General features: G+C 45.1%; 1 protein-coding gene across 4 annotated transcripts in view; it reads right to left on the bottom strand.

Moving 5' to 3' along the window:
- The window catches only part of DAAM2 (dishevelled associated activator of morphogenesis 2), a 125,584-nt gene that overhangs the window by 13,226 nt on the left and 86,452 nt on the right, over window positions 1-25,906 (bottom strand). For all 4 annotated transcript variants that reach the window (XM_026482846.4, XM_048225653.2, XM_057305089.1 and 1 more), the window contains 8 exons: window positions 18,930-18,988; window positions 18,609-18,793; window positions 17,721-18,017; window positions 11,616-11,723; window positions 8,104-8,210; window positions 6,817-6,901; window positions 4,607-4,713; window positions 4,430-4,518 (listed from right to left, as the gene is read on the bottom strand). In XM_026482846.4, the coding sequence (XP_026338631.2) occupies window positions 4,430-4,518; window positions 4,607-4,713; window positions 6,817-6,901; window positions 8,104-8,210; window positions 11,616-11,723; window positions 17,721-18,017; window positions 18,609-18,793; window positions 18,930-18,988 (1,037 nt within the window). The remainder of the gene's footprint in view (window positions 1-4,429; window positions 4,519-4,606; window positions 4,714-6,816; window positions 6,902-8,103; window positions 8,211-11,615; window positions 11,724-17,720; window positions 18,018-18,608; window positions 18,794-18,929; window positions 18,989-25,906) is intronic.

Here is a 25,906-nt window from a genome sequence, read left to right as displayed (position 1 = left end):
GTATTTACCCAAAGAAAATGTAAACAGTTATTCAAAAAGGTATCTACACCCCTATGTTTACTGCAGCATTATTTACAATAGCCAAGATATGGAAGCAACCTAAGTGTCCACTAGGGGATGAATGGATAAAGAAGACACAGTTGTGCAAATGTGGTTTTTATTTTGGTATAGTTGCAATAGCTTATTTTTGCTTTTGTTCCCACTGCCAAAGGAGACATATCTAGGAAAATGTTGTTTAAGGCTGATGTTAAAGATATTACTGACTATGTTTTCTTCTCTTACTTTCATGGTTTCAGGTCTCACATTTAGGTATTTAATCCATTTTGAGTTTATTTTTGTGTATGATGTAAGAAAGTTGTCCAGTTTCACTCTTTTGCATGTAGCTGTCTAGTTTTCTCAGCACCATTTGTTGAAGAGACTTTTTTCTCATTGTATATTCTTGACCCCCTTGTAGATTAATTGACCATATAATTGTGGGTTTGTTTCTGGGCTCTCTATCGTGTTCCATTGATCTATGTGTCTATTTCTGTGCCAGTACCATATGAACAAAGAAAAAAAGAGACAAACAAAAAAACAGACTCTTAAATATAAAGAACAAACTGGTGGTTGCCAGAGGGGAGGTGGGGTGGGTGGGTGAAATGGGTAATGGGAATTAAGAGTACACTTATTGTGAATAGCACTGAGTAATGTATAGAATTGTTGAATCCCTATACTGTACACTTAAAACTGAATATAACACTGTATGTTAATTATACTGGAATTTAGAAAATAAAAAGCCACTGCCTTAAATATATACAATTGTGAATCTTAAGTATACACACTTGTACACCTTAAATATAGACAATATTTATTTGTCAATCATAGCTCAATAAAGCTGTGGAAATTCTTCAGTACACAACAAAGAAAGAAGATACATACAATGGAATATTATTCATCCATGAAAATGAATGAGATCTTACCATTTGTGACAGCATGGATGGATCTAGAGAGTATAATGCTAAAGTAAAATAAGTCAGACAGAGAAAGACAAACACCATATGATTTTTCTTATATGTGGAACCTAAAAAACAAAATGACTGAGGGTTGCAGAAAGGGAGGTGGGTGAGAGGTGGGGTAACTTGGTGATGGGCATTCAGGAGGGCACGTGATGGGATGAGCACTGGGTGTTCCATGCAACTAATGAATCATTGAACATTGTATCAAAAACTAATGATGTACTATACGTTGGCTAATTAAATTTAAATTTAAAAAGACTTAAAAAATAAAAACAAAACAAAATGAACAAAAACCAGACACAGACTCATAAAAACAGAGAACAAACTGATGGTTGCCATAAGGGAGAGAGGTGAGGGGATGGGCAAAATTAGTGAAGGGAAGTGATAGATACAGGCTTCCAGTAATGATTCCATTAAATAAATCATGGAGATAAAATGGACAGCATGGGGAATATAGTCAATGGTATTATAATAGTCTTATATAGTGTAGCTACACTTGTGGTGGACATAGCATAATATTCAGACTTGTCTAATCTCTATATTGTACATCTGAAACTGATAACATTGTGTGTCAACTATACTTTATATATCCGTCATGAAATTAGCAACAAAATAAAAGTATAAGTTTCAATTGAAAAAAAAGGAGCTATAAAAATGAATAAGTAAGTTTTGTCAGTACAGATTCTATGACCTAATAGCGGCATTACTTTTGATGGGTATTAGAGTGGTTTCTAGTCATTTTTTCCCCTTAAATTACAAACAGATTGGTTAAATAAATTATGGTATTCATACAATGGAATAAAATGCAGAACTGAAAATGAATAACTCACTGCTACATGTAACAATAGGGTAACTTATAAGCATAATGCTGAGCAAAAGGAACCAGCATAAAATTATCCATACTATAGTATACTGTTTATATAAAGTTCAAGACAGACAAAACCTTTAGAGAAGATGGATGGAGCAATGGTTGCAGGGGGAAAAGTTTGAGAGAGGACATGAGGAAGGGCTGTTCGGGGCTGGCAACATTCCAGTTCTTGACGTGGGTGTTGATTTCACAGGTGAGTTCAGTTTATGATAATTCATCAAGTAGGACGCTTGTGATTTATGTACATGTCTATATGCATATTTGAATAGAAAGTTTACTTTTATAAGTAGTTTTTAAAAGTTTTTGGCAATTCATATTGGTTGGGATAGTTTTTCTAAGGTTGATATGCTATTTGAGAAGTTTGCAAAAGAATCCTTCTAAAAATGCTAAAATGTTGGCAAAAACAGAAATTGACAAGAGTTCAAAGGAAATCAGTATAAATGGGAAAACTCCCATTGCAATGCAGACATTCTAGATAAAGTCATAAGAATAATATATTTGTGAATATATTCATAAGAATGTTTATATTTGAAACCATATTCATCTTGACTATATTCAGTAAATGTATTCAAAATGAGAATCAGTAAATTTGGTATATTCAGCAATGAACATATTCGTAAGAATATATTCAAGAAAAATATGTTTCATGAATATATTCATAGAATTGGTAAGTCTGTCAAATTTGGTGAATTGGCTTTTGGCAAATTGGCCCAGAGGCCGTGCTGGAAAGTGGGGAGGGGAGGGTGTCAATAGCTAATCACCAGCTGGGACAGGCCAAATATTAGCTTATCAGGAATATTTCCCAGAACTGGAAGGAAAAATATGAATTCTGACTCCTGCACAATCCTCTCGTCTCCACCCCTAGTCAAGCCACTGACCCGATTCTGTAGGATACAATTTCAGCCACCTCCTTCTGACTCTCAGAAGGAGACATCCAACCCATTCTAGAATAGCTAGTAGCCATTGCTATGGCAGAGCAATCATTACCTCCCCAGCAGATTTCGCCATGCAAAACATGACTCGCTCTGCATAGCTTGATATTAAAGGGAGACTCTCCTGAGCATTCAGTGACTAACTCTTAGGGAGAGTTTTGGAGTGGGCTGAGATTATCTGAGATTTTTTTCAATAATAATTTTTTTATTATATTATAAGATTATCTGAGATTAACCCTACCCAGTGGCTAAGCTACTCTGGTTCCACAACTCCAAATGGCAATTGCTCACATTTGCTCCACTGACCCAAGACACACAAATGGTTGAGCAAATGTCTTGGCCGATCCCTTTATCTGTGCCTCATGCCCCAAAGGCAGTCTGCAGGAGGACAAAGAAGGTTGTATGAAGGTAGGGATTCACCCATCACCAGCACAGAAGGTACTGCCAGACCTCAGACCTATAGAGTCACTGCTGATCTTGACCCTTCTCCCTCAGAACAATTAATATTTATGATTACACCCAGCCTGCAGTTCCCTTGTGTATGTGAATGCGTATGTGTGTGAGGGGGGCCCAGATTGCAGAAAATGTCTGCCTCCAGCTCTGTCACACACCACCTACCCCCACCCCCAAACCTCCCTGAAGCCACTCCAGGAAGGGCCATTCTCTGGACTGGGCATCCCAGGGAGTGCTGGCCATCCCTGGTGTCCAGCAGAGGGGGCCCATGCTCTGCCCTGCCCCCAGCCTGCCCTGCCCCCAGCCTGTCCCCCTCCTGGACTCAGGCTCTCCTGTTCCACTCTGCTGTCCTGTCCTCCCCACAAATGAGCCTCACAGCCTCTCCTGCTTCTCTGCTCGTGGGTCTTCATGGACCAGCCTGCCTTTTCCCCCGATTGCCTGCCTCTCTGTCTTCTGCCATCATCTAAGAAATACTACAGGACAAGAATGAGGGATGAATTCTGAAGAACAACATCTGTGTTCCAATCCTGGCTCCACCACTCCCTAAAACATGGCCTGAGGCAGCATGTCCCCATTTTAGACATGAGAGAATGGATGCACCCACAGGGGTGTTGTGAAAACCAATGAGACCATCCATGAGGAACGTTTCATGCACTGCTTGCTACATGGTTCTCACTGAAATACAAAGTACCCATCTATAAAAGGCCTGAATAGGAAGGGTTCCCTAACCCAGAAAACCAGATGTGTCCAGGGATTACCTTGCTAATTTCCTACTTTTCTGAATAGCTCACACTTAAAATAATGTGCCCAGAGATCTTCTATGAACTTAGTCCTGCTTGGGCAGGGTAAAGATTGATGAGCTCAACACATGCCAGACCCCATTCTAGGTATTTGCTCTTATCATCATCTGTTCAGCATTTCTGTCCCATGCTGGGACAAATGTCAACAGACACCCCACCCTGGAGAGTATACAGGCTGAGGCATAGGAAACATGTGCTAATATAAACAAGTGCATATATCTACAATAATCATAGTTTTAAATTTGTCCTTGGCTTTGGGTTTGGGGGGGGTGCGGGGATTGAGAATGAGAAAGTTTTCCTCCAACCCTGTTCATTGATTTCTCCCTCTGGGTTCTCCCAGATGCCTCTTCACTCTAGGCCTCCCCACACCCGCAACCATACCTTCCACTTTGGGCTTGGCCTCAGCCAGCCGCTCCTGGAACTTCTTCTTGAAGAACAGAGCCTGCAGTCGCTGCTGGTAGTGGTCGATCCTGTGGACAGGGCAAGCTCCATGGTGAGGCAGCTCCCTCCAGCCCCAGGCGCTAGCTCCAGCCCCTCCTCCATGCCCATTGCCCTGACCTGCTCATTTCATAGAGGAAGCGGTCAGCGCGGGCCATCCGCTCTATCTCATGCTTGTGCTCCTCGAGGAGGTCGATGTCACTTTTCTCTGGGATGAACTTGAGGAGCTGCAAGGAGCAGATGAAGGTCAGATAGGAAACTGGTGAGAAGCTGATATGGTGGTGCAATACATGGATGCCCATACACTGACCGTGCTCCAGATGGGGAGGGGCCCTTAAAAGAGAGAGGCATTCTCATGTGGTGGGTTTATGCTTCATCTGCCTAAAGGGGGCCACAGGGCACCCAGCTCTAGACTTTTTTCACTTGTTAAAACTGAGATGCACCTAATACATAGTGAAGTATTCTGTTCTTAAGTGCACAACTCAATGACTTTTTTTTTTGAGAGCTTCCAACCATATATTGAAATGGGACTTAATGTAAGAAATAGATTAAATTCCTTATCAAAATCTAAGCTCCCAGCAGGTGGAATTTCCTTTGATTCTTTTTTTATATAATAATATTTTTTATTATATTATGTTAGTCACCATACAGTGCATCCCTAGTTTTTGATGTAAAGTTCCATGATTCATTACTTGCGTATAACACCCAGTGCACCATGCAATACGTGCCCTCCTTACTACCCATCACCAGCCTTTTTTCTTTTAAACCCAAGTTTGTTGAGGTATAATTTACATTAAATGCATCCATCTTTTTTTAAAAGATTTTATTTATTTTAGAGAGAGAGCATACACACAAGCATGGGGAGGGGCAGAGGGAGAGGAAGAATCCCAAGTAGACTCCACGTTGAGTACAGAGCCCCACATGGGGCTCAATCCCAGGACCCTCAGATCATGACCTGAGCCAAAATCAAGAGTCAGATGCTTAACTGACTAAGCCACCAAGGTGCCCCAAAATGCATCATCTTAAGTGTGCAATTCAATGAGTTTTGACAAAACCACCCACTGAATCCTCATCCAGATTAAGATACATATTTCCAGTCCCTAGAAAGTTCTGTGGTGACTAACATAATAAAAATAATGAAAAATAATCTAAAAAAAAGAAAAGAAAAAGAAAGTTCTCTTGTATTGCTTCAATAAGCCAACCCATTTCCCTCCCCATTATAGCCTCTCAACTGAATTCTACTACCTTAGATTAGATTTGCCTGTTCTTGAACTTTATATAAATGGATTTGTGCTGTGTGTTTTCTTTGGTGTCTGATTTCTTTTGCACAACATAATGGCTGAGATTCATCCGTGCTGTTAAGTATCGGTAGTTTGCTTTTTATACATTGAACAGTATTCTATTGTAGGAATATACCACAGTATATTTATTCACTTCCTTATTGATGGACAGTTGGGTTGTTCCATGAATAAAACTGTTACAAATATTCTTGCATATATCTTTTATAGTCAATGTTTGCACTCATTTTTCTGTATCTAGCAGTGGGACTGCTAGACAGTAGGGTATGTTTAGCTTTTGTGTGTACTGCCAAATTGTTTTCCAAATTATTGTCCCCAATGAGAATTCCAGTTGCTTCAAGTCCTTGCCAACATTTGGCATTGTCAGTCTTTTCAACTTTAGCTATTCTTGCGGGTGTGTGGTTCTGCCTCACTGTGATTTACTGTATTTCTCTGATGACTAAGAGTGTCAAGCCACTTGGAAATTCTCTTTCATGAAGTACCCGTTCAAGGCTTCTGCTCATTTTCCAGTGGAGCTGTTTGTCATTTTCTCTCTTGGATTTGTAGAGCTCTTTATTCTGAATAGGAGATCTATACTAGATGTACATCAAGCAAATGTCTTCTAAGGTTTGGCTTGTCTTTTCTCTCTAGTAATGGTACCCTTTGATGAACAGACTTTTTAATTCTAATGAGGTCCAACTGATGGTGGTTTGTTTGGTGTCTTCTAGGTTTCTCTTGAAGGACCCAATAAATTGAGGTGGAAGAGACTGGGGGAATATACGACTATGGGTCACTCTGACTTTGCCTTGAGACCCAGGGAGGGATCATAGCTCGTATCTCCTGTCAAGGACCTCAATCCCCTGGAAAAGATGCAGCCTTTCTTAGCCTCCCCTCAGAAAGGCTGGTCCAGGGAGTATCTATAAATCTCTCCCCAACTCTTCATCCTCCAGCCTGATTTCTCCTTGACCTAAGAGTCTTGGCCTCTCTGGGGGCAGGAAGGGGTACAGCTTCCCCTAGTTTCAGCTCCCATCCCCTCCCCAGTAGGGGCCTCACCTGCTCCAGCATGTCCTTAGCGAGGTCCTCCTGTTCATCCATCTTCAAGATGGCCTGCCGGATCTCCTCATTAGAAAGCTTCAACCTAAGGCAAAACCCTGCCCCTTGAGCAGCCGGCCTGGCTCCTCTGCTCAGGACAGACCCCAGCCATTCTCCTCCCCTGCAGTCTCTCCCTCACATGGACATGGGAATATATTCCTTAGTGCTCCCCCCTTACCTCTTCTGCAAAGCCTTCTCTAACTTAACTCATATGGTTCACTCCATAAACTCAACAGTGAGATATTTTATCTCTAAGTATAGACTTGAATCTGGTATCTTGCTTGAGTCTGTCATAACTGATAGGAACATTTGGGAGTAAAAGGGCCATCTTTAGTGTAGATAAAGATGCAGAGTGAAAGGTTTCTGATCCTTCTCCTCGTGCCTAAAATATTTACTGCATCTCCATGGGAGGATGGGAATATCAGCAGGCCCTGAAGGGGGTTGTTTCCTGCTTCCTTCATTGTCAGAAGACAGAATAGCTCTCAGTCTTCTGACAGTGCCTCAGCTCCCACACAGCTGTTCCCATACGTCTTGCTGTCTGGGTGAGGGACAAGCCATCCCCCTCCACACACACACACACACACACACACACACACACACACACACATGGCCCTTCCCTTTCCCATCCAGATGCACACCATTTGGAGCCCTGGAGGTACAGAACTCTCCCTCACCTTCAAGAGAGAGAAACTGAGGCCTGGGGCCTATTGGAAGAAAGGGGAATGGATGTCCCAGAGATGGCTGGGACAGCACTAAGAATAGTAATGGGTAGCAGTGCCCTCTGACCCTGGCTCAGATGGGAGGCCCCGCATAGAAGCTGTGTTGTTAGTGCAGATACTGCCCTGTTTGTTCTGCAGCCGCGGGAAATACTTGGGGGCTGAGATCATGTTGCTCTGTGGCCTAAGCCTAGCGGGGCCCTCCATGGGCTTAGAGTAATTCTGCTGCCAGACGATGACCAGGCTGGTCAGGGACCTCATGACTGGGGCAGTTTCCTGTCTGCAAAGCCCCACACTGCTGCTGCACATGGACTCCCAAGAGAGGGTTCTAGATCAGTGGTCTCCTACCATTCCCAAGGGACAGCGGGGGCAGGGGAAGCAGAGACAGAGCTGTCACCCCATTCCCCTGCCACCCCTGTCCCCCAGGCATTCAGTTCCACTGTAGGCTTTTGCTCTAGCCCTCTCAGGGCTCTACTTCCTTGGGGGATCCATCCCTCCCACCAGGGTCTGAAAAGGCAGGACAAGCACATACTTGGAGAGAAGGATGATGCAGTTCTGTGCCCTTCGGCCGTCAATGACTGACAGCTCTTTGACCTTGCGGGAGGCCAGGTAGATGTCCTCTGTGGAGCCCAGCTCTTTCTGAAACCACGCAAACCAAGTAAAAATGTTGAAGTATGCGTATGTTCCCTAATCCTCTCCTTGCCCACCCCCAGGAGCCACTCCCACACCAACCAGGGGATGCTCCTGGTGTGAGAGGAAGAAAGGGAAAGAAAAAGACAGGAGAGAGAGAGGAAGGATGGTTAATAACCATCTCTACTAGGAGGCATCTGAGACTTTACCACGAGCTAGAATGGGTTGGGGAAAATGAACAGCCCCCCGTTTTAAAGACTGCTCTTTCTGGGAAAACTAGAGAAGGAACTGTTCCAGTGGAGGGAGAGTGACAGATCCCTATGGCTTTGGGCAATGTTATATGATCCCCAGCATCCCAGAGAATCAGCCCCCACTCCACCACGCTGCCCGGGGAGCTTCCCCAAGCTTATGATGAGAAGCTGGTTCCAAATCCCCATCAGGCTACAATTCCTGGACTCCTGGGGACTTCAGGCACAGCCCAATGTGCCCAAAGTAGAGGGCATCCACAAGTTCAGAGGCGGGGAAACTGAAGCAGAATTCCATGAAGAATTCTTTCCACTGGGGTTCCAGCAGCAGATTCCCCAAAAATCAGATTCCCTCCCTTCTGTTGGGTTTTTGGTGAGGTAGACAGGAAACTAGTTTTTACTCTGGGAGGTCCCTCCAAGCACATGCTCCATATTGCACAATTCCAGAGGCTGACACTCACATCATTATCCTTGTGAATTGTACCCTTGGGATTATGCAGTACAGCTTAGGGGATGGCCTTGCCTTGGGCCAGGTAGGTAAGATAATAGACCTGGAAGTTTCTCCTTACTCCAGTAGATATTCACCTCCATTGCTGGTAGGGGGGTCTGCTTGAATTACTTCCCTCCCCTACATTTCTGCTTTCTCTTTGGGAACCCTTTCCTGTGTTGCTTATAGGGATGGGTCATAAAGATAGAAGGCAGAATGAATAAGCCCTCTCTTTTGACCAGTACAGGGCAGCAGCCCAGGACAGTGGTTAGAAGTTAGAGTGTCCAGAGCCCCAAGAGTGACTCACCTGCTGAGAAGGATTAGTTATCAGCTCCTAGGCAGGTAGCAGCCACAGCCAACAGAGAATTAAACATGCACAATATTAGCCAAGAGGTTCAGGGACCCCAGGGACAGTAGGAGAGACATGGGGACCCCTGAGCATTTACTCTGTCCACCCCATCCCAGTGAGACCCACATGGTTGGATATGGAGACTAACAATTAGCCCTGGACAGGAGGTGCTTCTAGCAGACATGCACTCACAGAGAAGCCACAAAGTGGCGAGAAGGCCCTGGGCCCAGTGGGGCCACTACTCCCCAGCTGGGGCAGGCCAGGCCCCCAAGCTTCCCAACCCCAGGCCTTGGCTGCTATTCTCCCCTCTTCCCTGTTGGGAAACAGCCCAGAGAGCAGAGAGCATTTCTCTACTGTTGGATGAATTTATCTTTCTAAATAGGAGAGAAGATACAACCAGAAGGGGCCAGAAGCATGCAGAAGTTACATTCATTGAGGCAGAGGAAAGCAGGTGTCCCTGAATTTCACCCCATTCCCTTTGTCTTTTGATTTCCAAGGGAGCTAAGGGGGAAGGGCCCATACCCAGTTCTCCCTTCTGGACCCTGATGGAGATGAAGTCACTAACTCAGGAGCTGCATAGGACACAGAGGGAAGACCACAGCTCATAGGACCACCCCCTCCCCACCAACACATGCACCCTGGGACCCAAGATAGGAAGAGGAGGCCTCCAGGGACCAGGGCCACACAGCCTCTGGGATCTTTCCAGCTCTGCTGCTGTGAATTCAGCCCAAGTCTAGGTGACCCACCAAGTGAAAATAGTCTGGGTGAGACCAGCCCTGAAATAGGGGGTTAAGAGAGGTAACAGGGTACAAAGGAGGACTTTCCACCTTAACTTTTCTCCAGTCACCAAACTGAGAGGCCCCAAACCCAGTTTGTTCTAAACCCCATAGCCCCTTTTTCCCCACTGGTCCCCCTCCTAGCCCTACCTCAGGGCCCAGAGACTGGGTGGGATGGCCTGGAACCCCGGCCAAGAGGAAGACTCTCCAACAAGGGGGAGGTGTGTGATTGACCATGCCTGATACACCCCTTGCACATGCTCCTTCCATCCCACATGGGAGCACCGGTGCACAGGAGTACCAAGGGCTTAGAAGAACTCCTTCCCACTCCAGTTAGGCCAAAGCTGCTGCCTGTGGTCATGCCAGCCTGATATGGGCAGAGGTTAAAATTGTTGCCTGGAATTAGGGTAAAGAATCAGATACCTTGAACACCTACATTTAAGTTAAATAACCATCTGTTTTTTCTAGAATCCCAAGTCAGGGTCAGAGCTCCACCCCAACTCTGTCCCTTTGGCAAGGCTCCTAAGAGGAGTCTCATGTACCCTCAGGAAGGATTGTCCACAGGTCTGAACTTGGCAGAAAGCAGTGGGGAGCTTATAACATGCAGCTGCTACCCAGGGTCCAGGAAGACACAGACCCCACTCACTGGCACTTGCAGTGTCCTCAGGGCTGGCACCCTGGGCTCAGCAGAGGAGACTGGAGAAAGTGGCACAGCATGGAGAGGAAACAACCCTCAGAGGGAGGCCAGAGAAAATGCACTCTAAACCCTCGAGGCTGGGAATGCTCAAACTGGACTTGGGGGGATGGCCCCCAGATGTGCCAGCTAAAGTGCAGATTCCTCGGCCCCAACTCATCTCCCGACTCACATTCATATGAGGACGAGGTGTGAGAATCAGCACATTTGGCAGTCCTCACCACATCGCCTTGGGAGTGCCCTGCATTCTGCCACCGTCCCACTCCGCCTACTGCTGTTAGAAGAGCAGGCTGACTGGCCAGCCATTTGTAAGCAGTGTCTGCAGAGCAAAGCCCAGGGCTCTCCCAGCCCTGCCCAGGCCCAGACCCAACCTTAACGCCCTAACATGACCTGGAGCAGTTCCATCTTCCTGGAAACATTGACATCCTTAGCTAACTGATTCACGGGGGTGTTGGGATAGTATCATGGAGAAAGCAGTTATCATGCCTGCTAGGTGTAGTCTCTAGATTCTGGGGTCATAGAGAGAACAGGGGTCAACAGTGGCCAGGGCCTGTGACTCCATCTCCAGTGCTCCAAGATGAAAGAGAAATGGACAAAATACTACTTCATCACCCAGTGTGTAAAGACAGACAATTGTGTGCCAGAACTGTAATACAACAGGATATTTCCCTACTGCACTGCATACCTCTAATTTTGATCTATGTATCTAACAAGCATGGTACCTAAGAAGGAATAAAATCATACAGTATATGTGGGAGGAAGGGAGGGGTAGAGGAGAGGTTGAGGATTGGGTTCAAGGGGCATAGGTAAAGTCAAAACTAGAAGTCAAGACCCAAGAAGATGGGGGTAGGGAAGGGTCTTACCTGGTGCCTCTGATAAGCTGAAAACATTTTTTCAAAGTCCTCTAGGTCCAGAATCTGAAATACCTGCATGTCATCAATCTCATTCCATACGGTGCCAGAGACACGTTCCTAAGATTCAGGGCAGGGAGAAGACCCAATGGTTGACTCGACTCCTCCATGATGGAGAGATCCAATGCCTCCCTAACTCTACCTGTTCCCAGCTGCACAAACTACAATAGTCAGGCTTTCAGGCCTTCAGAAAAGGGTAAATTCATCTCCCCAAATCTTCGATACACTCTTCCAGGGCAGAGGCCAAAGACAACCTCCTTGTTCTCCCTTTCTCACGGGGCCACATAGACATGTGTTCCAGAAATCAAATGGAAGGAGAAGTGATGGATAGGCAAGTATGAAAGAGGATATGAACATTGGGGTGCATACGGCCCTTCTCTTCACTACGTCTGCATCTTTGGGGTAAATACCCAGTAGTGCAATTGCTGGATCATAGGGTAGCTCTATTTTTAACTTTTTGAGGGACCTCCACGCTGTTTTCCAAAGTGGTTGTACCAACTCGCATTCCCACCAACAGTGGAAGAGGGTTCCCCTTTCTCCACATTCTCTCCAACATTTGTTGTTTCTTGCCTTGTCAGTTTTTGCCATTCTAACTGGTGTAAGGTGGTATCTCAACAATAGCTAAATTGTGGAAGGAGCCGAGATGCCCTTCAACAGACGAGAGGATTAAGATGTGGTCCATATATACAATGGAATATTACTCAGCCATCAGAAAGAACGATTACCCAACATTTGCAGCAACATGGACGGAACTGGAGGAGATAATGCTAAGTGAAATAAGTCAAGCAGAGAAAGACAATTATCATATGGTTTCACTCATTTATGGAACATAAGAAATAGCAGGGAGATCGGTAGGAGAAGGAAGGGAAGAATGAAGGGGGAGTAAACAGAAGGGGGAATGAACCACGAGAGACTATGGACTCTGGGAAACAAACTGAGGGCTTTGGAGGGGAGGGGGGTGGGGGATTGGGATTGGCCGGTGATGGGTAGTAAGGAGGGCACGTATTGCATGGAGCACTGGGTGTTATACGCAATGAATCATGGAACACTACATCAAAAACTAAGGATGTACTGTATGGTGACTAACATAATAAAAAATTGAAAAAAAAAAAGAAATGTAGATTTACAATGACAAAAAAAAAAGAGGGTATGAAACTCCTTCCAGAAAAACAAAACCAAACCAGTGTTCTCAGGGCATACTTCCTGAAGGTCAGGGTTGGCTAGATTCACTGCAAGGAATAGTGCCCACACATATTTGAGGTCCTCAAATCCTCAGTGCGCACTATATTTCCCGTATCTGAGATGGTTATTTTCTCTCCCAGGGGGTCTTCCTCCCACTTTCCCAGATTCCCAGAAAGTGGACAAATGCCAAAGCCTGGGACACTCTGGTCCCTAGAGTGACTGCTCAGGCCAGCAGACTGCCACAACTTCCTGTTGGTCAGACCCAGGAAAAGTGGCCAAGCATTGGGATGGTTGGGATGCGCCCAAGAGTTTACAGTCCAAGGTCTCTCCACCTAAGCACTGCCCCACTTCTCTGTGGGACCCTGGCACTGAACCCCCACCCCGTGGAGAGGCTCCTTCAGCAAAGCTGAGAACACCCCAATGTTCTCACAGCACCCTGACAATGGCTCAGAGGGCAGAGAGCACAGCCCTTCCAGGGTGCTCACTTCTGTCCTCCCAGGAGTCCTTGCCTCATTCCAAGCTTTGCTGTCCTTTAAAATGGAATCTCCTACCTTCCTGTGCTTGGGGGGCAGCGGGGGAACCTTCCTAAGGCCACCACCCCCTCCTCCCTCTATCTCCCCCTCAGCAAGGCTTAGAGAGAGAAACATACCTTTCACTCACTTTTATTTTCTTAAACTCTGGAAAGGCAAGGCTAGGCCAGAGTAGGAGGGGAGGGGACATTCCTGTGGCCTTCCTAAGGCCAGGGACCCTCTTGTGGAATGCCGGGCTGGGAAGCTCAGAGCAGCAAGGGATACAGGCAACTGGCCAAACCCAACACAGACACATTCTTTTCATGGCAGAAACAACCACTCTGTGTGTGTGTGTGTACACACGGGAGCACGCGTGGAGTAGGGGAAGGGGACTGGGGAAAAGAGCCAGGCTCCTGGAATGGCGTATGTGGGAGGCAGAGAGAAGATGGGAGGGGGAACTGAATCAGGAAAGCAGGGAAGGAAAAGCTCTCCATGGTTGCCACCTGAGTCTAGGCATGGGGTGGAGGTGGGGTCCACGGGAAATCCCAAACAGGTACGTCTTGCCACTGTTCTTTACTCCCAGTGACGCCTGGCTAAGAAAGGGCTGGAATGCGAGAGCTGGATGGTTAACACCGGGGAGAGTTTCCCCTGAGAGAACAGACTGAGTGCCCAGCTCTCCCACCCTTCTTGACAAATGTCACCCCATCCCATATGCAGCCCTTCTGGAGGTGTAGCCGAGCTCTAGAGCCAGCTGAGCTCTGGAGCCATAATCCATTTCCTAGTATTCTCCACATCCCACACTTCACTAAGTCACCCTGATGTGCCCACCGTGTAGAATCATCCCTGACTTTAATTTTTGCATCACTCTGGCCAAAACTCCATTACCTCCAGTCTAGATCCTTGGGGCTTCTGCCCCTCTAGAGACACCCTTTATATGCCAGAGAAATCTTTTTCCAGAAACACTTTTCGTTGTGTTTCTCTGAGCACTTGCGGTCCAACAGAGCACGCTAGCTTGCACTCCCAACCTCATCACTATGTGGGACCGTTGGCAAGTAGAGGGGTACTACTCTCTGCTCATTTCACATGAACAGAAGCAGGTTTCAGTGATGCTTGCTTACAGAGTTGAAGGGCTGGGTGAGATAACACACTTAAAGGCATGCATGGTTGCACCACTAATAACTCACCTAATATTATCATGAATTTCTGTGTCAGGCACTGTTCCAAGTACTTTATATGTCAATTAATCCTCACAACAATCCTTTGATATAGATGTCATAATTACCCCATTTAATAGATCAGGAACCTAAAGCCCAAATGTTTAATTAACTCCTGGTCACATGATTAAAAGCTTGGGAGTGGGCTAATAGGTCCACAAATATTATTCAATCCCCTCCACCCACCCCTGCTGAGAAATGTCTATAACTCCTGTGAATCCTCCCCACTACCCATTCCATCAGACCCATACTTTGCAGTCCAGGAATGAAACTCTGGCCTGCTTTAGGTCCCTGAAGAATTTATATAGATTTTATTATTACTGGACCTCAGAGAAAATCCTAAGTACGAAGCTCTATTTGATGAAAATGTTGCAAAAATATTAGTTGCCTTGTCTATTTTTATATAATATTTTTATTATATTATGTTAATCACCATACAATACATTCCTAGTTTTTGATGTAAAGTTCCATGATTCATTACTTGCGTATTATAATACGCAAGTTGCCTTGTCTATTTTCCTTAATTGCTGAGGTGCCTAATCAACTTTTCATTACCTTTTAAAAATTTTAAATTATGCAAAAAGGCAACCTACTGAATGGGAGAAGATATCTGCAAATGATATATTCAGTAAAGGCTTAATATCTAAAATATATAAAGAACTTACATAACTCAACACCAAAAAACCCCCAAATAATCCAATTAAAAAATAGGCAGAGGACCTAACCAGACATTTTTCTTTTATTATTATTATTATTATTATTTATTTTTAATTTTTTTATTATATTATGTTAGTCACCATACAGTACATCCCCGGTTTCCGATGTAAGGCTCGATGATTCATTAGTTGCATATAACACCCAGTGCACCATGCAATATGTGCCCTCCTTACTACCCATCACCAGCCTATCCCATTCCCCCACCCCCCTCCCCTCTGTAGCCCTCAGTTTGTTTCTCAGAGTCCATAGTCTCTCATGGTTCATTCCCCCTTCTGATTACCCCCCCTTTCTTTATCCCTTTCTTCCCCTAACGATCTTCTTCGTTCTTATGTTCCATAGATGAGAGAAATCATATAATAATTATATACAGATGGTCAACACGTATATGAAAAGATGCCCAACATCACTCATCATCAGGAAAATACAAATTAAAACCACAATGAGATATCACCTTACACCTGTCAGAATGGCTAAAATCAAAAAGACCAGAAATAACAAGTGTTGGTGAGGATGTGGAGAAAAGGGAACACTTGTGCGCCGTTGGCAGGAATGCAAACTGGTGCAGCCACTTGGAAGACAGCATAGAGATTTCTCAAAAAAATAAAAATAGAAATACTACCATAGCAGAACCTATAGAGTTGCAAAATCACTATGTTGTACACCTGAAAATAATGTAACATTTTGTGTCAAATATAATAAAATTTAAACATTTTTTAAAAGCAAGCAAGCAAAAAACAAACAAAAAACCACAACCCTTTAAGTTTTAAGTTGTAAGTACAGGAGATAATGTTTTTTACCACAAAGAAGTATATATATTATTTCTGATAGTGAACAGCGAACATTCCCACACAGCCTGTGGCCTTTGGTTCTGCAGAGCGATTTGTCCACTTGCCTCATAACCGTGGAGAAGGACCCACAGGCCGCAGCTGTGCAGTGCAGTTGTCACAAATGTCAACCATGTGGCTTCAGAATTCTGCTAACAGGTGGCTCTAAAATTTTACCAACTTAGCTTGGAGATGTTATCAGAGGCCCAGGAGACTATGGGCTATATTCATGCTTCGTCTTTCCACCTCAATTATAAAACCAGAGGTAGAAGGAATCTTAGAAATCTCACAGATGAGCAAACTGCGGTACAAAATGGGTGATTTATGCAGGTTGCACAGTTAAGTAGAGTCAAACCTGGTTTAATTGGAGGTTAAAACCTCCCCTTCAAACTCTCCCTAGGATCTCTAGGTGTTTCCTTGAACAAAATCCCTAATTTGTCAGATTCAAAGCTCTTACAGGGCAATGGTTTGTCTCACCTTTTATAATTTTCCATCACGACCCCCAGCAAAAACTTTACACAAAGCAGCCCTCGGACTGACTGGCTAGCTGGTCTACTATTAGGAGAGACAGTTAACACAGAGCTGGCCGCCTACTTCACAATCCCACGCTTCTTCCCACTTGAGTCTCCATCTGAGCTCATTTGAGCTCGCATAGAATGGTACAGTTATGAATTCCCCAGGAGCTAGACCACGAGGTTCATACAACAAAGTCAGAGGGCTCCTTTAGCCCAGCTCCAAAATGATACCTGCATGGCTGCTGCTGATGTGTGTGGGTTAGGCTGACTGAACTCGGTTACCATGTATGTTACACCTCAAGGACAAAGCCACAGGCCCTAATAGGATTCAGTACAGACCAGAGGCAGGGCTAGGCCCAGGCTGGAACTGGTCTTAAATTACTAACAGTCTAATGCAACCCAGGGCATCTCTACTCCATGCTTATGAGAGTTCAACAGAGGAATCAACACCTACACGTGCACCTGGGATTGGTGATTATTAGTGGATAATATTCATGAGGGCCTCTCACTGCTGAGCAGTCTAGAAAAGTACCCAGTGTGTCTACCTTCCCCCAGGAGGATGCCAAAATGGCATCTTGACATCAAACTCTTCATGGCAAGGGTGCTGTCCTGTCCGCTGCCATGGCCTCATCATTTCAGTCCTTTGAACACACTGCCCTGATCTTTACCATTTTTAGACCTTAGCCCAAGTTCTTTGCCTATATCCTCCACCCTTTTCCTCAAAGACACCCTATTCTTAAAATTCTAGCCCAGCCATTGTATTGTTTAGAAAGTGACCCTGCTTGGCCCATGCTCTAGTATTGACATCTTTCCATTAACCCCTCAGCACATACAAATTCCATCTGCCAGTGGCTTTGCCAATGTAGGCCTTAGCATAGGCCAAGCTATCTCTTCCCAGTATAGATGTTCTTCTCAGTGGACAGTGAGGTGTCTGGCATCAGCAGTCCCATCTTCTGCATCTACTGTGCCCTCCTTTACTCCCACCAAAGAAAGACCCCAGAAGGGCAGATCTACAAACAATGGGCAGGCAATCCATGGGGCTGACTAGCACTGGCTATAGGAGAATGGACCCAGTGATCTTTTCTTTGTTACTCACCTCATTCAGCTTGACCCAGTTGAAGGACTTCAGTGGATGGGAAGGCTGGGGGACACACTTCTTCCTGAGTGGGATGTCACTGGTAGGGCAGGGGTCTGGAGGGAGAGGCAGGCCCATGCTGAAGCACGGTGGGGCACCGGGGGGAGTGGGAGGCCCACCAGGTGGAAGAGGTGGTGGAGGTGGGGGACAGCAGGCAAATGGGAGAGGGGGCGGAGGTGGAGGCAGGTCATTGGTTGTCATTGAGGAAGACAAGGTAAGTGGGCCCCCAGGGGGAGGTGGGGAAGATACAGGTCCTGTCTGTGGGAAGACAGAAAAATCACAAAGACAAAGCCATCAGCAATGATGCCTTTCAGGTCCCCACCACACTATTCCTTTCCTTATCCTTATTCTTCATCTACACTAGAACCCCAATCCTGCTCTCACCTCCCACACACAATTTGCCCCCCATTTCCTCTTTGTATCCCAAACATCCAACATACACATAGACACAAAAACAGACACTACACCTAGGTAAAACACACACACATAACACTGGACAAAGCCATAGCTATCACAATGCAATAGCAGGAATGTTACATATAGTTGTGTAGGATATTGCCTGCTCAAGGGCATCCACCTGCACAGGGGCAGGGGACAAAATGATATATGCATTCTGTTTCCCCAGGTGTGCTTCCTGGGACAGTGTCACCCAGGGGAAAGAACACTGTTTTTCTAATTAACACAAAGGTAGCCACTCTTACAGCCTCAGAGTTCCCCTCTATCCTGGCCTGAGGTCTTCCTCTAATTTCTCCTTCACCTGGGGTCCTTAGCTCTTCCCCACACCTGTTCTCCCCACCTTATTCTGAAGGTCTCAGCTCAATATGTAAAGAGAGGAGGGTGTCCACATACTGAGATTTCACTGAGTTGGGCTACCAGCTCTGCCACTTGTCCTCGAGCCTGGCGCAGCTCCTGGGATTCTCGGGCCAGTTTGTCCTTCATCTTGTTCAGTGTCCGCATCATTTCTTCCTTCTCTAATGTCTTTGTCTCACATTCTCGCTCCTTCCTCTCCAGCTTGCTCACCAGCTCCATGTGTTCTGGGATGGGGGTGGGATAGGAGAGAAAATGGGAAGAGACAATATGAATATGTGTCTGTCTACCTCTAACGGGTCCTGGACTGGGCAGGGGAGGGGTTATGCAGAGCATGCAGTGGCTTTAGGCAGAGCCCCTTACCTTTCCGGAACTTCTCTGCCTGGTCTCGCCACTGTTTCACTTCGTTCTCATTGATGAGCCTGGTGGGGAGTACAGGGAAGGGTCTGTTGATTATTGGTTCATAACTTCCCAGAAGACATATCTTCCCCCTTTTCCCCACATTGCTTCTGTGATCTCCAATCTGTTCAGCCACATCAAGGAGGCTAGGATTTTGACTCTCTAGATGTCTTTCCAGGTCCCCAGCCCTGCCCAGTTCTCATGTGTCCCTCTGTGCACTGTGAAAACTGAAAAGACCCTTACATAACTTATGATTCAACCCCTTGTGGTATAGTTGAAGCTCTTGAGACCAGAGATGAAGACAACAGCTTAACTAATGGTAGAACTAGGACTAAATCTCAGGCTTCCTTTAGTTGTCTGATGACTTGTGCTCCTTTGTAAAAATAAGTTTTTTGCACTGAGAGAGATCAAAATGTTGGCCCTACCATGGTACAGGCTTCCAAAGACCAATGTGTAAGAGCAAGAGAAATTGCCCACCAATGCAGAATGAATATGTTGAGGGAAAAGAGGGGATGTATCTAAATCACAGGAAGTCCTCACTCATGTCAAACTCTTGTAATGGGGATTAAGCTATTACCTAGACACCAAAGTTTAATAGAAATGAAATCCCAAAGTAAGATCCCAATAATCGGGTTTTTTGTTTGTTCGCTTGCTTTTGTAACTCTGAAACGTGGAAGAGTTAGATCCATGGATCTTAGCCTCCTCAATCAGATCAAGGATATAAAGAGGGGACAGAGTATGGAAGGGGACATAATTTGTGAAGACTGTTCTTTGGAGAGAGCCAATGCTGTCCTTCTTGGAGGTGCTACCTCCTTCACCATCATCCACTGGCTTCTTTGGACACATTCAGAGAGTTCTGACCCACATTCCCTGAAGTCAGGAGGGAGGCATGGTGGACTGGGGTCCAACTTGGGGCCAGGCAGGTCCAAAGAGTGAAGAAACATTAACCAGAAGAGTGGTGCTGTTTGTTGGCACAGAGTTTGCATGAGGGTTTCTCATGGACTGGATGTAAGCATCATGGAGAAATCGGGCTGATGCCATTTTAAGTCCTATCCAAAATGTCCACCTAGCAGAAAATAGGACACTTGAACATTGTGCCACTGTGTACTAGATTGCTAGTGAATCAGGAGCTGATGGAAGGGATGGTACCAACCAGTCCCAGGGGATAAAAAGGCCTAAATGGCCACTGACCAGGGTCTTATAGCGAGAGGCATGCAGCAAAGAGCTTCAGAAGATCCCAGAAATAATTCATGTCTTTACTCATGTCTAAGGCCAGAGAATAGGAAGAAGCCTGTTTACTAAGTTACCTGATCAAGTAAGGTCTTTTCCACTTCTCCTTCCTGCCCCTGCACTGCCTCTGATAGGGGGTTAAAAACTGGTTAGCTAACAGAAGGGGGTATGTTTGTAGAATGTGTTAGAAGAAAAACAGAACAGAGAAAGAAAGCCAATCATCACACATGCCCTTCCCACTGCACCTTCCAGCCCCAGTCCAGGGAAGAGAGAGATTTAAGACTAAATCAAATCTAGAATTCACATGGTTCACATCTGGGACTAGTCCTTCTAGTTGCAGATTTAAGACTATGTTGGTGGCTTAAAATGATCTTAGGACTTCCATTGCCCAAGAGGAAGGAAAAACTTCATTGGACCTGAGGCATTTTCATCCTCTGGCAGAGGAAAAGCTTCCCCACTAAATAGTCTAAAGAATTGGTAGAAAACAAAAATAAAAATCAGAAATAAAGTTACATTTGATTACTTTGCTAGTTGCACTTGTCCAGCATACCAGATAAGATTAACTACATCAATACCCAACTACTTCTGCAAACGAAAACAGTAGCACAAATAGTTCAAAAATCATTTTCTATCTGGCTTTGGAAAGTGACACCATGAATCCTTGAGAGCCAATTTATCTCCTCAAAGGGCAACTGGATCAGACTTTCATTCACAGCAGCATTATTTACAAAAGCCAAGGTATGGAAGCAGCCCAAGTGTCCATCAATTGGTGATTGGATAAAGAAAATGTGGTATATTTAAACGATGGACTATTATGCAGTTATAAGAAGGATGAAATCTTGCCATATGCAATGACATGGATGGAGCTACAGAGTATAATGCTAAATAAAATAAGTCAGAGAAAGACAAATATCATATGATTTCACTCATAGATGGAATTTAAGAAACAAATCAAATGAGCAAAGGGAAAAAAGAGAAAGAGAAAGGGACAAATCAAGAAACAGACTCTTAACTATAGAGGAGAAACTGCCAGAGGGGAGGGGACAGAGGGATGGATGAAATAGGTGATGGGGATTACGGAGTGCACTTGTCATGATGAGCACCGGGTGATGTAGGAATTGCTGAATCACGACACTGCACACCTGAAACTAACGTAACACTCTATGTTAACTAACTGAAAATTAAAACTAAAACTCAGGAGAGAGAGTTAAGATGGCGGAGCAGTAGGGGACCCCTTTTTCAGCCGGTCCCCTGAGTCGAGCTGGATAGGTACCAGACCAGCCTAAATAACCACGGAATCAGCCTGAGACGCAGGATGATGCATCTGGATCTCTACAAATGAACATCTCCAGCGCTGAGTATTGAGGTACGAAGAGGGGAGCTGTAAACCGCGCACAGATATCGGAAGATATACGGAAGGGGGAGGGAGTCGCTGCATTCGGGCACCGGGAAGCGGCAGCCACCTGCACGGGGGAGCAGGCGGACTCATGGACCGGCACCATGAGAGAGCGGACTGAGACCGTGAGCCGGGAACGTGCGCCACCAGGCATCTCGTGGAACACCGGAATCCTGGTGCACTCACTGGATCCAGACTGAGACCGGGAGCCCCCGGAGTGCGCGCAGGGCGGCTGGCGGCTGGTGGGCCACCTGCACAGGGGAGCGGGTGGACTCGCGGTCGGCACCCACGAAACAGCAGACTGAGACCCTGAACCGGGTGCACGCGCCACCAGGCTTCTCACGGAACTCCGGAATCCTGGTGTGCTCACCGGGCATAGACTGAGACCGGGAGATCCGGGAGCGCGGGGGCAGCTGGCGGCGTTAGAAACACAAAGGACAGAGACGCGCCAGCCCTGGAAGTGAGGGCAGGGACGCCAGGTGTGGGGCACACATCCCGGGACACTGCAGGGTTGAGCAGCACCAACAGTAACGGAGTTAAAGTGGCCAGACCATCAGTGGAGAATGGGCCACAATCCCTCTGTTCTGTGACAATTCAGCCTCTGCTGCTCTGACTCTCAGAAGAGGCACAGCAGACCGCGAGGGAAAGCCACCAGAGAACAAAAGCCTGGAAATACCGGCTCACAGCGTGCCCGTCCCCATCCCCCCTCGCAGGTGACACGGAGACTCTACCCAAACAGGGTTGCCTGAGTATCGGAGCAGCAGGCCCCTCCCCCAGAACACAGAAGGCAGGCTGAAAAATCAAGAAGCCCACAACCCGGGGTGCCTGGGTGGCGCAGTCATTGAGCGCCTGTCTCCGGCTTAGGGTGTGATCCCGGCGTTCCGGAAAGGAGTCCCTCATTGGGCTCCTCCGCTGGGAGCCTGCTTCTTCCTCTCCCACTCCCCTGCTTCTGTTCCCGTTCTTGCTGACTGTCTGTCTCTCTCTCTCAGATAAATAAATAAATAAAATCTTTAAAGAAGAAGCCCACATCCCTAAGATCCCTATAAAACAAGGGGCACGGCCTGGGACCCAGGCAATAATTTGGGCTCTGGACAACCCCGCAACCTCTCTCATCAGAATGACAAGAAGGAGAAGCCCCCCCCCACCCAGCAAAGAAAAGACAGTGAGTCTGTGGCCTCTGCCACAGAAATAATGGATATGGATGTAACAAAATTATCAGAAATGGAATTCAGAGTAACGATGGTCAAAATGATGAGTAGAATTGAAAAAAGTATTAACGAAAAGGTTACTGAGAATATAGAATCACTAAGGACAGAAATGAGAGCGAATCTGACAGAAATTAAAAATTCTATGAGCCAAATGCAAGCAAAACTAGAGGCTCTTATGGCCAGGGTCACAGAAGCAGAGGAACGGGTTAGTGAATTGGAGGATGGGTTAATAGAGGAAAAAACCAAAATAGAAGGTGGTCTTAAAAAAATCCAAGCCCACGAATGTAGGTTACGGGAGATTACACACTCAATGAAAGGATCCAATGTTAGAATCATCGGCATCCCCGAGGGTGTGGAGAAAACCAGAGGTCTAGAAGAGATATTTGAGCAAATTGTAGCTGAAAACTTCCCTAATCTAGCGAGGGAAACAAACATTCGTGTCCAAGAGGCAGAGAGGACCCCTCCCAAGCTCAACCACGACAAACCTACGCCACGTCACGTCATAGTGCAATTCGCAAATATTAGATCCAAGGATACAGTATTGAAAGTGGCCAGGGCAAAGAAATTTCTCACGTACCAAGGCAAAGGCATCTGAATTACGTCAGACCTATCTACACAGACCTGGAATGAGAGAAAGGGTTGGGGGAGCATATTTAAAGCTCTTTCAGAGAAAAACATGCACCAAGGATCCTTTATCCAGCAAGGCTGTCATTCAGAATTGATGGAGAAATAAAGACATTTCAGAATCGCCAGTCACTAACCAATTTTGTAACCACAAAACCAGCCCTACAGGAGATATTACGGGGGGTTCTATAAAAGTAAAAAGGCCCCAAGAGTGATACAGAACAGAAAGTCACAGCCAATACAAACAAAGACTTTACTGGCAACATGGCATCATTAAAAGCATATCTCTCAGTATTCAGTCTTAATATTAATGGTTTAATTCTTGCTTAATGCCACAAGGTTGCAGATTGGATAAAAAGAAATGACCCATCCATTTGCTGTCTACAAGAGACTCATTTCGAACCCAAAGATGCATTTAGACTGAGAGTAAGGGGATGGAGTACCATCTTTCACGCAAATGGACCTCAAAAGAAAGCTGGGGTAGCAATTCTCATATCAGATAAACTGGATTTTAAACTACAGACTATAGTTAGAGATGCAGAAGGAAACTATATTATTCTTAAAGGAAGTATTCAACAAGTGGATATGACAATTATAAATATATATGCCCCCAACAGGGGAGCAGCAAGATACACAAGCCAACTCTTAACCAGAATAAAGAGACATATAAATAAAAATACATTAATAGTAGGGGACCTCAACACTCCACTCTCAGAAATAGACAGAACACCCTGGCAAAAACTAAGCAAAGAATCAAAGGCTTTGAATGCCATACTCGACGAGTTGGACCTCATAGATATATATAGAACACTACACCCCAGAACCAAAGAATACTCATTCTATTCTAATGCCCATGGAACATTCTCAAGAATAGACCATGTTCTGGGACACAAAACAGGTCTCAACCGATACCAAAAGATTGAAATTATCCCCTGCATATTCTCAGACCACAACGCTCTGAAATTGGAACTCAACCACAAGGGAAATTTTGGAAGAAACTCAAACACTTGGAGACTAAGAACCATCCTGCTCAGGAATGACTTGATAAACCAGGAAATCAAAAATCAAATTAAACAATTTATGGAGACCAATGAGAATGAAAATACAACAGTCCAAAACCTATGGGATACTGCAAAGGCAGTTCTAAGGGGGAAATACATAGCCATCCAAGCCTCACTCAAAAGAATAAAAAATCTAAAATGCAGTTTTTATATTCTCACCTGAAGAAGCTGGAACAGCAACAGAGGGACAGGCCTAATCCACCCACGAGGAAGCAGTTGACCAAAATTAGAGCTGAAATCAATCAATCAGAAACCAGACGTACAGTAGAGCAGATCAACAGGACTAGAAGCTGGTTCTTTGAGAGAATCAATAAAATAGACAGACCACTGGCAACACTTATCCAAAAGAAAAGAGAAAGGACCCAGATTATTAAAATTATGAATGAAAAAGGAGAGGTCACGACGAACACCATTGAAATTGGAAGGATTATTAGAAATTTTTATCAACAGCTATATGCCAATAAACTAAGCAATCTGGAAGAGATGGAATCCTTCCTGGAAACCTATAAACTACCAAGATTGATACAGGAAGAAATTGATTTCTTAAACAGGCCAATTAATTATGAAGAAATTGAGTCAGTGATAAACAACCTTCCAAATAACAAAACTCCAGGCCCGGACGGTTTTCCTGGAGAATTCTACCAAACATTCAAAGAAGAAATAATACCTATTCTCCTAAAGCTATTTCAAAAAATAGAAACAGAAGGAAAACTACCAAACTCATTCTATGAGGCCAATATTACCTTGATCCCCAAACCAGGCAAAGACCCCCTCAAAAAGGAGAATTACAGACCGATCTCCCTAATGAATATGGACGCCAAAATCCTCAACAAGATACTTGCTAATAGAATCCAACAGTACATTAAAAGGATTATCCATCACGATCAAGTGGGATTCATACCTGGGATGCAAGCGTGGTTCAATATTCGCAAATCAATCAGCGTGATACATCATATCAACAAGAAAAGACTCAGGAACCATATGATCCTCTCAATCGATGCCGAAAAAGCATTTGACAAAATACAGCATCCTTTCCTGATTAAAACCCTTCAGAGTGTAGGAATAGAAGGTATATTTCTCAATCTCATAAAAGCCATCTATGAAAAGCCTACTGCAAATATTATTCTCAATGGGGAAAAGCTGGAAGCCTTTCCCTTAAGATCAGGAACTCAACAAGGATGCCCACTCTCGCCACTATTATTCAAAATAGTACTAGAAGTCCTTGCAACAGCAATCAGACGACAAAAAGGGATCAAAGGTATTCAAATCGGCAAAGAAGAAGTCAAAATGTCTCTCTTCGCAGATGACGTGATACTCTATACGGAAAACCCAAAAGAAGCCACTCCCAAACTATTAGAAGTTATAGAGCAATTCAGTAACGTGGCGGGATACAAAATCAATGCTCAGAAATCAGTTGCATTT

This window comes from Ursus arctos, unplaced genomic scaffold, assembly GCF_023065955.2.
Source record: "Ursus arctos isolate Adak ecotype North America unplaced genomic scaffold, UrsArc2.0 scaffold_31, whole genome shotgun sequence".
NCBI classification, from domain to species: Eukaryota; Metazoa; Chordata; class Mammalia; order Carnivora; family Ursidae; genus Ursus; species Ursus arctos.
The sequence above is the reverse complement of the archived record's forward strand: the minus strand, read 5'-3'. Positions and strand labels throughout refer to the sequence as shown.